A 13269-nucleotide genomic window follows, 5' to 3' on the forward strand; every position below is an offset into this window, starting at 1 on the left:
TTATTTACTCTAAGCTGGTAATTCAACTATTGATATCTATGTCATACTTCTCTTTCTAACTTGTAGCAGATTTCCAACACTGAACCGATGGATACAGATGCAGTCAAACCTTCACAGAGTATCTGAGTCTGCAATAGCAGCTAAAAGCAATACCGAGGTCCCTGCAGCTAAGCCTGAGGGAAAAGTCTCTTTCAAGCGATTACGTGACCCTGAAAGTGATACTGAATCCGAAGTTGATGACACAGTTGTTAGTGGCCAAATTACTTCAACTATGTCAGAATTTAAAATGCAAGGCCATGTAGCTTCTGACTGCATGCGAAATTCCCCATTACCTGACAATGTTGAAGTTGACCGTACAGTTTTCCTTTCGTTTGATTGGGAGAATGAAGGACCCTATGAAAAAGCTGTTGAGAGGTATGTCTGATTTCACTTTTGTTCTACTAAGTATATATGCTTCAAGTATCATCTAACATTATATCTACCTTAATTATTATGTTATATTCCCTTCAGTTATGACTGTCTCTGGCTAAATGTATACTGTTTATTTATGATTCGCCATGCTTTCACCTGTGAAATGAACTTGTTAAGCTTATATACATTGTTGACATTTAGCCATCATGAGTTTGTTGGCATCATGAGTTTGAAGCCCCTCCAATTAAGTTATTTGTTCAATTATATATCAGTTATTCCAATTCTTGTCTGTCTTGACTTAGTTGCCCCTCCACCTGCAGGGTGTGGGCTGCAAGTGAGGGGGTGGGAGTGATCAGCTTGATAGACATTGTTGACCCTTTCCCTATAAGCTTAAGCTTTTGAGGTTAATTTGTTAGTTAACGGAACTATCAAAATTTGTTTAATGGAAGAAGTCAAGGGTGGAATAGAGTAATAAAAAAAAATAAAAACCTGCTCCATCTATGCTGACATACATAGATTTTTTCCAAAAAAAACATCAATTATTAGACAGTAAGTACTTAAAATGTTATAGCATTCACGTTTGGCAGCAGGTAAGGACTCAAGTTCATCCTTGTGGGGCTTAATTCTATGCCTGCTGGCTGCAAGTATTAGTTCTAGCTCCTAGGGGATTTAATATGTGCTTAATTGACAATTATGTTACAGTGATATTGCAACTATTTTCTCCCTGTTAAGAAACTTAATTTCAGACAAGAACATGCACAATTTTTCAGGTTGATACAGGTCATGGAAATGATGTCAGACATGGTGGCAGGAGACATCTTGATAAAGTCATAGTTTTAGGAGCGATACTTTTTAGCAGATCTTTACTGAACCAAAGGCAAGCCACCAGTGGAATTTGTCTTTCCAGGCAAACCAGGCACAAATTGTTTGGTCAATGTTAGAGAAACTCTCATACTGCATGAACACATACATACATATACATATATATATATATATGTGTGTGTGTGTGTGTGTGTGTGTGTAGATGTATGTATGTATATATATGTATCTATGTATTTGTATTTATTGTGGTAAATTCTAGCGAAAATCTCATACTGTACTGTATCTGTCTGTGTGCATGTGCATGTGGAGACACATCTGCAAACATATAAGGTAGCGGCCAGTTTTGTTTGCAGCCCTATGAAGTGATGGTCAGTATTGTCTCCTTCCATTTTCACAGGTTAATTGATGAAGGGAAACTAATGGATGCTCTTGCTCTATCGGATCGCTGCTTACGTGATGGAGCATCTGATCAGTTACTTCAGTTACTTATCGAACATGGGGAGGAGAATAGTCCAGTCAGTGGACAACCCTATGGTTATGGTGCCCGCAATTTTGGAAGCACCACTTGGCAGTACTGTTTACGGCTGAAAGATAAGCAGCTTGCAGCAAGACTTGCTCTTAAGTATGTAAACTTCATATGAGCTGTTATGCTTTATTGCTAGCTGAGAAGTTTGCATAAACTGTGCCAGACTTGCCCTTTCGAAGTGCATTCCATCTTTTAACTAATTGCAAGAAATGCATGTCTGCCTATACTTGTCAACTGATACCTCATGCGTCTGCCTATTCTTGTCAACTGATACCTCATGCATCTGCCTACTCTTGTCAACTGATACCGCATGCGTCTGCCTATTCTTGTCAACTGATACCGCATGCGTCTGCCTATTCTTGTCAACTGATACCGCATGTGTTCTGATATTAGACAAGAATAATTCAATTCAGGATGGAATCATGGAATTTGTGGTAGCTAAGTAACTTTGCAATATCTATTTCTTTTCCTAAATTTATTAATTTATGCTGTGATTGCAATTTAATTTACTATCATCTTGAACATCATTTGGAGTCCATGACAATTCATCGTGTCCTCATTTATTCTAAATAATTCTGCTTCTCAGATATTTGACCATTATGTAGTATCAGCAAATTATCAGGTTAAACTGCTGCATCTTGAATTGATACTGTACACAACTACACATGGTTATTGTATAGCCTAGGTGATGCCAGGCAATAAACCTGTCTAATGCCCAAATGGTTGCCTAGGCTCTCAATGATTGCCGCCTAGGCACTTAGTACAAATCTAATGAATTTTCAGTTCAATTAATTCATTTCTTTTTCCTAGTTTCATAAAATTTTCAATGATTTAACATTTTAACATGTGTTGAAAGATAATGTATTGCATAAGTGCATTGACATCTAACAATACTTACAAACATAGTATGCCGTACCAGCCCGAACTAGGCGGTACAAGGCATACCATATCGTACCACCAGTTCGGTCTTGGTACCCGATACGGGTGGCGTACTAAGTGTTGGTATGTCAAAAAAATTATATACCATACCATACCGACACTGTGCTATTGTGGCACCGGTATAGGGTCCGGTATCGAGACGGCGAACCTTGCTTACAAATGTATTGTAATTTTTAATATCTATACTAAATTCACTTCATAGAGGTAATCCAATATGTCATTGTTTTCTTCGCTTATTTGGTAGAGGCTTTTTAGCTTAGTCATCCAACTTGTTGAAGGCTGAAGCTCAAGTGTCGTGGTAACTCACGAAACACTAAGTTAATTTTATTCACTCTAGTGTAAGTTGATTTTTCTTATAAGGTCAAATTTTATTTATTTCATTGTAAAACTTGTGTCCTTTTGTTTTTTTATAAAAGAAAAATACAAGCAAGTTGTTTTAGACATGTAAATACATTCATTTTAGCTCTTTCAAAATTAATTAAAGATAAATAAAAGTGAGTAACAGAGATAGGTTGTGTCCCATTGTTGTTTGCTCTGCATTAGCTGAGCATTCAGAGATATGATTGTAGCAAGATTACACACATAACTAGCATTACACAGTAGTAGAACTGTCACATTCTCTTTCATCTAATGCATGAGAATCACGAACAACACATAGTTCAGGATCTTGGACTGTGTTAGTCGAGGAACTTTCATTTGCTTGTTATAAGACTTGACATTATTGCCAGACATCAATGTCCAGGTTCAATTTTTGTCCACCTTGATGAGTTTGTTTGGTATCATTTACCTGGAGCACTATAGAACACAAAACTTGCTTCACTCTATTTCGTAACGGTTGTCAGCTGCAATCTGATGTCTACCCCTCTATTTTCTTCCTGGCTTAGGACAAGCATTGACATCTTCTGCAATTTGCATGATAGCATAAAAGAGGCATGTTCTTTCCAGGAAAAAATATTCTGATTCTATGTTCAGCCTATGTTGCTTGACCTTATCTAAATAAATCAATTTCAGGTATCTGCACAGGTGGGAGTTAGATGCTGCAATGGATGTTCTCACTATGTGCAGTTGCCACTTGCCTCCAAGTGATCCAGTTCGGAATGAGGTACTATAGCTGTCTGGACTGCACTATTTGCATAACTAATAATATCTTAAAGTCTGACCATGTTGCACCTATGATTTAACTTTTAATTTGTCTGCTGATTGATAGTTATTTTTTTGGTGTTTAGGTTTTGCAAATGAGAAAAGCTTTGCAGAGATACAGTCATATTCTATCTGCTGATGACCATTATAGTAGTTGGCAAGAGGTATTACTTCTTTTCAAAGTAATAAAAGCCTGTGCTGGCAGGAATGACAGTCACCTGCTGGCATGTTACAAGCAAGACACATGCCATCACGGTAATCCATGCCAATGTTGCCAAAAGAGAAAAAAAGAAGATTTCAAAAACAACTTTAATTAAATATATTCGTAGCGTTAAATAGGTGCTATGCTGACTGTGGCAGGTGCTGGTATGGGCCCAGCAGAGACCGAAAAATTATTCTGTTTCTGGTTTCATCACTTCTTCTGTAATCAGGATGTTTTAGAATTCATAGCAGAATATGTTTTTCCAATTTCTTAATCTGATACTTTTGATTTGTCAGGTTGAAGCTGATTGCAAGGAAGACCCTGAAGGCCTAGCGCTCAGACTAGCTGGCAAAGGAGCTGTTTCTGCTGCTTTGGAGGTTGCTGAAAGTGCATCCTTATCTATTGATCTGCGGAGAGAACTGCAGGGTCGACAGCTTGTTAAGTTGCTTACCACAGACCCACTTAGTGGTGGTGGGCCGGCAGAGGCTTCACGATTTCTTTCTTCATTACGTGACTCTGATGATGCGCTACCCGTCGCCATTGGAGCTATGCAGCTGCTACCTGATTTACGTTCAAAACAACTTCTTGTATAAGACTATGCATATGCCCACTAAAGTCTTTGTTTTGCTGCTATCTTATTTTCTGTATAATTCTAACTTGCTGTGTTTAAATAGGTGCACTTCTTTCTCAAACGGGGAGTTGGAAATCTTTCAGATTCTGAGGTTACCCGACTTAACTCATGGGCATTGGGCCTACGTGTTTTAGCTGTACTGCCATTGCCCTCACAGCAACGATGTTCTGCTCTGCATGAACATCCTCATTTGATTCTTGAAGTTCTTTTGATGATGAAGCAGTTGCAATCTGCTTCTTTGGTACTTTTTGGGTCCCTTTAGTTTTCATGCAGTGAATTCATTTGTCAATGCAAGTTCATTCTGTTGATTCCAATATATTTTTACATTTCAGTTTCAAATCTAAAGTCTTTACGGAATTAACTAATTTCACCTTGACAATATACACATGCAGGGTTATTAATATCACAATTGCTCAGCAATACATCTTGCACTGGGAAGTGCATCTAGATTGTCACTAATATTCATGATGTTCATGTGCAGATTCTAAAAGAATTTCCATCCTTGAGAGATGACAATCTTATACTTGTATATGCTGCCAAAGCTATTGCTGTCAACGTTAGTTCTGCTCCAAGAGAACCGCGGATATCTGTCTCTGTGTCCAGATCGAAACAAAAAACTAGATCAGGCATGTCATCCAAGTCAAACTTTGCACAAAGCATAGGTAACTTGCAAAGAGAAGCTCGCAGAGCATTTTCATGGACTCCTCGTGATACTGGAGTCAAGAATGCGCCAAAAGATGTGTACCGAAAAAGAAAGAGTTCGGGACTGATGCCATCTGAAAAAGTTACTTGGGAAACAATGGCTGGTATCCACGAAGAGCGTGTTTCAGCATACACTGCTGATGGGCAAGAACGACTTCCAATTGTTTCCGTTGCTGAGGAATGGGTACTCTCTGGAGATCCAGATAAAGATAATGCAGTTCGCTCGTCTCATAAATATGAAACTTCTCCTGATATAACACTTTTCAAGGTATTATTGTAATTGTAGCTTCTGAGTTACTAAGCAAGCTGGTTGATTATATAGTTTTGAGTGGACATAGAAACCTGTATAAAGCAGTTCAGACAAACCCGTAAGACAACTCAATTGATGTTAATGCCATATCTGCTGACTCAATCCAGTGGTGTTTTGATGCATTCTGTACAAAAATTGCTACATGACTATTACCAAGGCAGAATCAATGCCAAAATGCCTATATACATTAAACTTGCATTGTGCATGAGAACACAAGCCAGCTCTTGATTAAAATACAATTAGTCTTAAATAATGTTATTCGTTGTTGTTTTTTTTTTTTTTTTTTGCCTATATGGGTTCCATCTGCTGTACCCCCTGCAGTTCGATATGTTTAACATAAGGATCATTGAGTTAATGACCATATTCAGAAGATTAAGCCCTTAGATTATTATAGTCCTTTCTCTTATTCAAGATCTACAATCTCGGTATCGGATACCGTATTGGTACCTTATCAGTTCGGTACGGTATGGTATAGTACGATATATCTCTACACCGAAATATCTCTCTTACTCATTTTCTCAATTTTTATTTCGGTACGCCTCAGTACGCATATCGGTACGTCTTGGTATGAGACGGTACGAAGCTTGTACTGACTTGAATGTGTGTTTCGTATTGATTTTCTTCTGGTACGGTACACCCCGTACCGGGCGGTACGGCAGACCTTAATCTTATTTATTAAAAAGTGGATCATCAGGAAAAAATAAGTACATTTTTATTTAAATTTGGCATCTGGGAAATTCTTGTAGCTGACATGCACAAACATGTCTGTCTTTATGGACTTGTTTGTGTTCTTGGAATAAGAAGTATTAGTTCTTTGCTTTTGACAACTGCAAAATTTTACTGTTGCCAAAAGATTGAGAGTATCCACTTCGTGTAATTGCTGTTAAATGTTGCATCTATATGACTTGACATGTCTGTGCAAGATTGTGAACTAGTACATTTAGACATTTTATGTTTCATGTGTTTGCTAAATCTCTTACACTTTTTCCTTACATTTTCAGGCACTGCTTTCATTATGTTCTGACGAGTTAGTCTCTGCCAAAGGTGCTATGGAATTGTGTGTTAATCAGATGAAGAATGTGTTAGGCTCCCAACATTTGCCTCTGAATGCATCTATGGAAACTATAGGTCGAGCATATCATGCAACAGAAACTTATGTGCAGGTATATCTTATCTATATGATGTGTTGTTTATTTGCAACTTGGAATGATTGTGATGCCTTTCTTCAGGCATTGGCTTATGCAAAGAGTCAGTTGAGAAAACTTGCTGGGACCAGTGATTTGTCAAGTAATTCTGAGAGAACTAAGGATGCAGATGATGCATCTGCAGAAAGTGGAAGCTCTAGTATTGGCAGTCAGTATCCAGATGAACTGTCAGAACTTCTGGCACAAGTGGACATCTGGCTTGGACGTGCCGAGCTTCTTCAGAGTCTACTGGGATCAGGAATTATTGCTTCTCTTGATGATATTGCTGATAAAGAATCTTCAGCCCATCTACGTGACAGACTAATTTTAGATGAACGGTACAGCATGGCTGTATATACTTGTAAAAAGTGCAAGGTAGCTGTGCATTTTAAGAAGGATGAAACAGTCATGGATCATTTTGTTCATGTTCTCCTGTTTTGGTTTATGTAGTGAATAGTTTTTCAATTTTCAGATCGATGCTTTTCCTGTTTGGAATGCATGGGGTCATGCCTTGATTCGAATGGAACGCTATGCTCAAGCTCGTGTCAAATTCAAGTAAGTGGCCTTGCTCTATTGCAGTCAATAGGACAGCTCTATCAGTTCTTTCAATTAAGTCAAAAGAGAAGTTCTCTTTGCTGGATCGAAGAAATCTGTAGGTTGGTAAAAGAAGTCCACTTTGTACTGAAATTACACACTGCATGGCCATCTTAGAGTTAGGTAGAATGCTTCTTGTTCTATTTGCAGTGGATATACTTCCTGTTTCTTGAATTAAAGATACCTGAAAAAGGTAAATCATACACTGTTCAATATTGGGTAGTTTGAAGAGTCCCTAAGCAAAAGGTGAGGATAGCAGGAGCGAAGATATTGAGGTAAAATAAGGACAAATCTAGACATGATTGTGGAAAGGAAGTCTAGGATGTGCAATAGTAGTGAATGAAATATTTACAGTTTATGGCATGGTCTGCCGTACCGGCCGGTACGTACCGGTCCGGCCTGGGACCGATACTGGATCAGCGTGGAATCCGGTACTGGTGGTTTATTGTTAGAGAACCGGTACGGAATCGGTTCGGACCGGTACGTGACCGGTTCGGACCGGTACGTACCGGTCCGGACTGCCATCGGTACGCCGACCGGTACCGGTACGGCGGACCTTGGTCCATGATCTGTCATACCGGCTCGTACCAGCCGGCCTAGCACCGGTACCGGATCAGCGTGGAATCCGGTACTGGTAGCTTATCGTTGGAGAACCGATATAGGACCGGTACGGGCCAGTACAGAACCGGTATGGGACCGGTACGTACCGTTCCGGGCCGCCACCGGTATGCCGACCGGTACCGGTACGCCGACCGGTACCGGTACGGCGGACCTTTTACACATATACAACATAGGCCAAAGATGACACTAGACTGAAAGGACAAGCAAGGAAACTTTTGGTTTGAAATAGTAACAAAGAATTAGTAGAACTTTCCTTTTGGCAGGACTCAGCCTTGGACAAGAATCAATGGGTGGTAGGAGTAAGCTAATCCAAAATAGATCAGATTAGGTTGCTGGGTGGATTTATGTATATATTCTTGCTTGGTTTAACTTATCTGCAGATCTAAGTTATATGTGTGTCCTTGCTAGAAGGAAACTTGTGGTGTATGCTTAACACTTTTCTGATGGTATCCAGGCAAGCTCTTCAATTACATAAAGGTGATCCCACACCAGTAATTCTTGAGATTATTAATACAGTGGAAGGTGGTCCTCCAGTGGATGTTTCGGCTGTCCGTTCCTTGTAAGTGCATTATAGCAATGGATATATGTTTTTTAATAAAATTCAGTTTGGAATTGTTTGAACTTGAATTTCTGAAGCATATATTTTCTGGGAAAGAGAGGTAGTCATTTGCTGGTTTGGTGTTGGTATGCAAAGCTATTGTATTCTGATACTTTGTGTGCAGGATAGCAAGAAGAAAGAACAGAGATATTATCAAATTGTCGTTGGATATTACGACTTGATTTTGTTGTTGGTGGTGGTGGTGGTGTTTTTTTTAAAAACTTTTTCAAATGAAATGTGGATAATTGATTCTTTTTGTAGTGTTAGTTACATCTTCTTCAACTTAGCCTGCCTATACTTCTATTTAAACTGAAGGATTATGTATTCTTAATTACATTTAAATGCATTTATTTCTGTATTTAAATGTGCTGGTTTAAATTGCTAATTGCTTAGGAAAGATATGCTCGAATTTTTTTTTTTAAGTATGCAATTTGGAAGTGCTTGGAAATGGTGCATTGATTTTTTCTGATGGTATCCATGTTGGTATTTCTAATTTATGTAGTTGTCCTTAATAGAAAACATTGCTGGTAGTCTGTCTTTCAATTGCTTTAACTAAAGCCTGTACAGCTGGGTTGATTTTCCTGTCATTTGAAATGATTTCATTGATAGGACTTCTGTTTTTTGTTTTCACTAATTCATCTTGGTGATTATTGTCAAGCCTAAAGTCTTCTGTCTTAGGAATACTGTGGCATGCAATTTGCAAATGTTTGAGAGTTTTGAACTTTTAAGCATTTAAACGTTGTGTGTTTTAGGGGTGTTAGAAAAGTAATTTCCATATTTGTTATTGATAAAATATTATAATCTAGCAGATGTTGATTTTAACATAACTTTTGATAATGAATCTAAATTATTAATAATGATATTATAGCTAAAGCATTACATGTATGGCATTAAGTTGCTAAGATCTGAGTTGGGCTTGTTTGAACTATAGCCTTAAAGTGATCAATGCCGGTCAAGGGTTGATACAGAGACGCCGAACCATGGTATGCTGAACCAGGCCGTACCGGTCGGTTTAGCCCGTACCAGACTGTCCGATCCCTGACCGGCCCGGCTCAATCGTGAAAAACGGTTCTAGCCCCAAAGGAGCCGGAACCGCACGGTACAAGCTCGGTACTGGAGCAGTACGCACCGGTACCCGCCTCTGTGCAGCACGCTTGCGTGTGGGGAAGAGCGACCACTTACGAGGCAGCGTGCCCATGCGGGTGCGAGCTGGGAACTGTGCCTGCGTGCGCTTTCGTGTGCGATTCCCCGGGGACAGGAACCGTACCGGTCCGATAGGCGACCGGTACGCCTACCGATACCGATACAGCGTACGTTGCGTCGAACCATCCTGAACTAGACAAATCAAAGCGCATTGAACTAGACCAGCCCCTAACCAAGATAGTTTGACTCCGCGAAGTAGCTTAAGAGGCGTTCTCGCTTTGGTTTGCTCTCACTCTCGTGTCACCTTGCTCGCATCCATCTTTCCGTCTTTGACACCGATTGATGCCAATCACTCATAGGTAAGCCCCCCCTAGGTCCTTCATCTCTCCCTCTCTCCCCTCCCCCCCTCTCTCTCTCTCGCTCTCTCTCTCTTCCTCCTCTCCATGAGCCCCCCTCTCTCTCCCTCTCACCCTCCCTCTCCGTCCCGCCCTCCCTCTGTTCCTCCTCCCTCTTCCCCCTCTCCATGAACCCCCTTACTCTCTCTCTTCCTCCCTCTTCGTCACTCTCTCTCTCTCTTCCTCTCCTTCCCTCTCGCTGTTCAATATGTCCCAGCATGGTATGGTGTGAATCCGTACCATACCAAACTGGTCGCCAGCCAGGACGAGCTTCAATATCGGTTTGATAGACCTTGGGTTGGTATGCTACAAATTAGTCTTTCTTTTAGATGTTAGTAGGAACCAATTCTAGAATTCAAAACCTCGGCAATATCACTTTGTTGTTGGTTGATATCATGGATCTCCATTTCAACTGGTCGAAGTTAGTTCTATTTGAGTCCATTTCAACTGGTCGAAGTTAGTTCTATTTGAGTTTTGACGAAATCTAATTGGGGATCCAAAAAAGCAACGACTAACTCCTATTTGTTATGGCAAGAAAAATGACATTTTAGTTGGGGCGAGCCAACAACAATAGTTGATTTTAGCCCTTCCAACATTTGAGATTTAACTTAAATTCCAAGTGATAATTGATAAAGGTTTTGAGTTGTATTTTTTTATTTCCATATGGTATAGTTTTAGCTAATGTAAGTCCATAGTTGAAGGCTATCCAAACTATCCTTGCATTCATTGTCATTTTGCTAAGGATTCAGTCAGCTAAATCCCCTAGTTATCTTCCCTAGGTTTCTAACAACCTCTATGCCTGTGTAAAATTATCATTTGATCATTTAATAGCTCTATGTTTATCATTTTTATGGATTAGGAAGAAGTTTCTTCTTTGTTCAATCGAGTTTGCATGAAATTGGATAGTTGTAACTGATATTGCAGGTACGAACACTTGGCAAAAAGTGCACCAGCAATCTTGGATGATTCTCTTTCTGCTGATGCATACCTTAATGTTTTATACATTCCATCTACATTTCCCCGTTCTGAGAGGTCCAGACAGTCTCAAGAAGCTTCAAATACGTCTGCATCATCTGGTCCAGAATTTGAAGATGGTCCCCGCAGCAACCTTGACAATATTCGATATGTTGAATGTATTCACTATTTACAAGAAGTAAGCTGCATTACCTCCAGTTAGCTTTAACTCAGCTTTCTCATTGACGGTTAAGGAAGATTTTTACCTTGAACTAAGTGAGCATGGTCATGATAGCTTCTCTAATTTGATAAGCAAATACAAGAAACAGAATTTGCTGTGGTTTTTCAGAATTTGCTTGAAGTCTTTGCACACTTAAACAAACATCAATAACCACATGTGGCAGACATGAACCTTCTCTGGATTTGATTTATACCATCTATCTGGTTGGTTTATGTATTCAGGGTTATTCTTATTGATGCTAGTTGCAAAAGGAGATTTTACAGGCAATAATCGACATAAAATGCTGAAAAGCCTTATCTTCTGCTGAAGTTTGTTAATTTACAAAATAAGTCTATGCTTCTGGGCTCTTCCTATCTTCTGTTTTCATCAGATATTTGATTATGTTAGATTCTTGTACTGCTGCTGGTTGTGGAAGTAAACTTAGCAGTTACTACCGATTGTGATTTTGGTTTTCTTTTTTTAATAGATTATGTCTTACTTTGTTGTTCTGTACTTTTTGCAGTATGCTCGTCCCCAAATACTTGCTTTCACGTTTAGGCATGGTCATTATGCTGATGCCTGCTTGCTTTTCTTTCCACCACACTCTATACCTTCACACCCATCATATGCAGCAACACCTCCTTTGGCATCCTCTCAACGACCTGATCCTTTAGCAACTGACTATGGGACTATCGATGACTTATGTGACCTATGTATTTCTTATGGTGCTATGGCTGTTTTGGAGGACATAATATCAGCAAGAATTGCATCAACAGCATCACAAGACATAACAGTGAGCCAATACATAGCTGCTGCTCTTGCTCGTATATGCAGCTACTGTGAAACACATCGCCATTTTAATTATCTTTACAAGTTTCTGGTATGCAATCATCTATCTGACCTTGGCAAACTCTTTAATATATCTTAAATTATGTCAGAATTGGAACTCCGTTATTGCTTGCTGAGCTTATTTGGGAATAAATTGCAATATTTGCTTGGTAGGTTTTCAAGAGTCTCTCATATTGTTTTTAAAAGCAGTTGGACTCTAAGTGTCTCTGGGAAACTGGATAAGAACTTCAATGTTCTGCTGTCAAGTTTATGCAACCAGTACCCTTGCACTTTTGAACTAAGTTGACTCAAACAGTAGAAGGTTTTGATTATTTTTTTTAATCTATTGGCTTCAAGTGAGGATGCATTACAGATGTCCATTGTCCCCCATCAATGTCGACTGTCAGCTCGTTCAGTTCATTTATATTTTTTTTTAAGTCCTTATGATTTTCAAGTTTCTGTTGTTTATCGATTTCTAAAATTTGTGTTAGTATATCAATATGATCACAATTAAAAATGTGTAGCTCTAGTTACTGCTGGGTTTTGGGATGGTTATTTCATTTATTTATGTTATAATTTACACATGCATACATAAACCATAGCCATCTAGCCTCTTCCCAACTATTTCAGCATCAGATTTATGGTTCCTGATTTGCTACACATGCATACATCCCAACTTAAAAAGGATGCCTGAGATGCAAACATTCATGGGCTTGCGCATGTGTGTGCAATACCTGTCTATGCATACACAAGTGGGTCTGCAGGACTTGTGTTCTTTTCAGTTCGTTGCAATTTACTATCGCTCAATTAATGGATAATGAAATTCAATAAGATCAAGTTGTATGGTTAATGCTAGCTGATCCTTAAGCGTAGAAAAAGGCCTGTGAGTATAGTGCTAGAATTGTGATCCTCAGATAACTCTAGCTCTATTTAGGTGAGAATATTTTTAATCTTCAATTGATCTTTTGGAATGAAGTGTGTATGTATATTTGTATTTGAAAAATTGCAGCCAGGTGTTAGTTAAAGCAGGGCTCATTTATTTGTTTCGT

The 13269-nt window shown here is 39.1% G+C and overlaps 1 protein-coding gene across 3 annotated transcripts in view; it reads left to right on the forward strand.

The window, feature by feature from the left end:
• The window catches only part of LOC103720737, a 38042-nt gene that overhangs the window by 16783 nt on the left and 7990 nt on the right, over window positions 1–13269 (forward strand). For 2 of the 3 annotated variants that reach the window (XM_039131280.1, XM_008810606.3), the window contains exons 16-28: window positions 67–414; window positions 1631–1855; window positions 3710–3800; window positions 3925–4002; window positions 4337–4627; window positions 4715–4912; window positions 5153–5641; window positions 6685–6846; window positions 6913–7242; window positions 7340–7422; window positions 8537–8641; window positions 11143–11371; window positions 11916–12272. In XM_039131280.1, coding sequence (XP_038987208.1) covers window positions 67–414; window positions 1631–1855; window positions 3710–3800; window positions 3925–4002; window positions 4337–4627; window positions 4715–4912; window positions 5153–5641; window positions 6685–6846; window positions 6913–7242; window positions 7340–7422; window positions 8537–8641; window positions 11143–11371; window positions 11916–12272 — 2986 coding nt within the window. The remainder of the gene's footprint in view (window positions 1–66; window positions 415–1630; window positions 1856–3709; window positions 3801–3924; window positions 4003–4336; window positions 4628–4714; window positions 4913–5152; window positions 5642–6684; window positions 6847–6912; window positions 7243–7339; window positions 7423–8536; window positions 8642–11142; window positions 11372–11915; window positions 12273–13269) is intronic. The other variant, XM_008810615.3, reaches the window with a different exon arrangement.

This window comes from Phoenix dactylifera, chromosome 11 (assembly GCF_009389715.1).
Source record: "Phoenix dactylifera cultivar Barhee BC4 chromosome 11, palm_55x_up_171113_PBpolish2nd_filt_p, whole genome shotgun sequence".
NCBI lineage: Eukaryota > Viridiplantae > Streptophyta > Magnoliopsida > Arecales > Arecaceae > Phoenix > Phoenix dactylifera.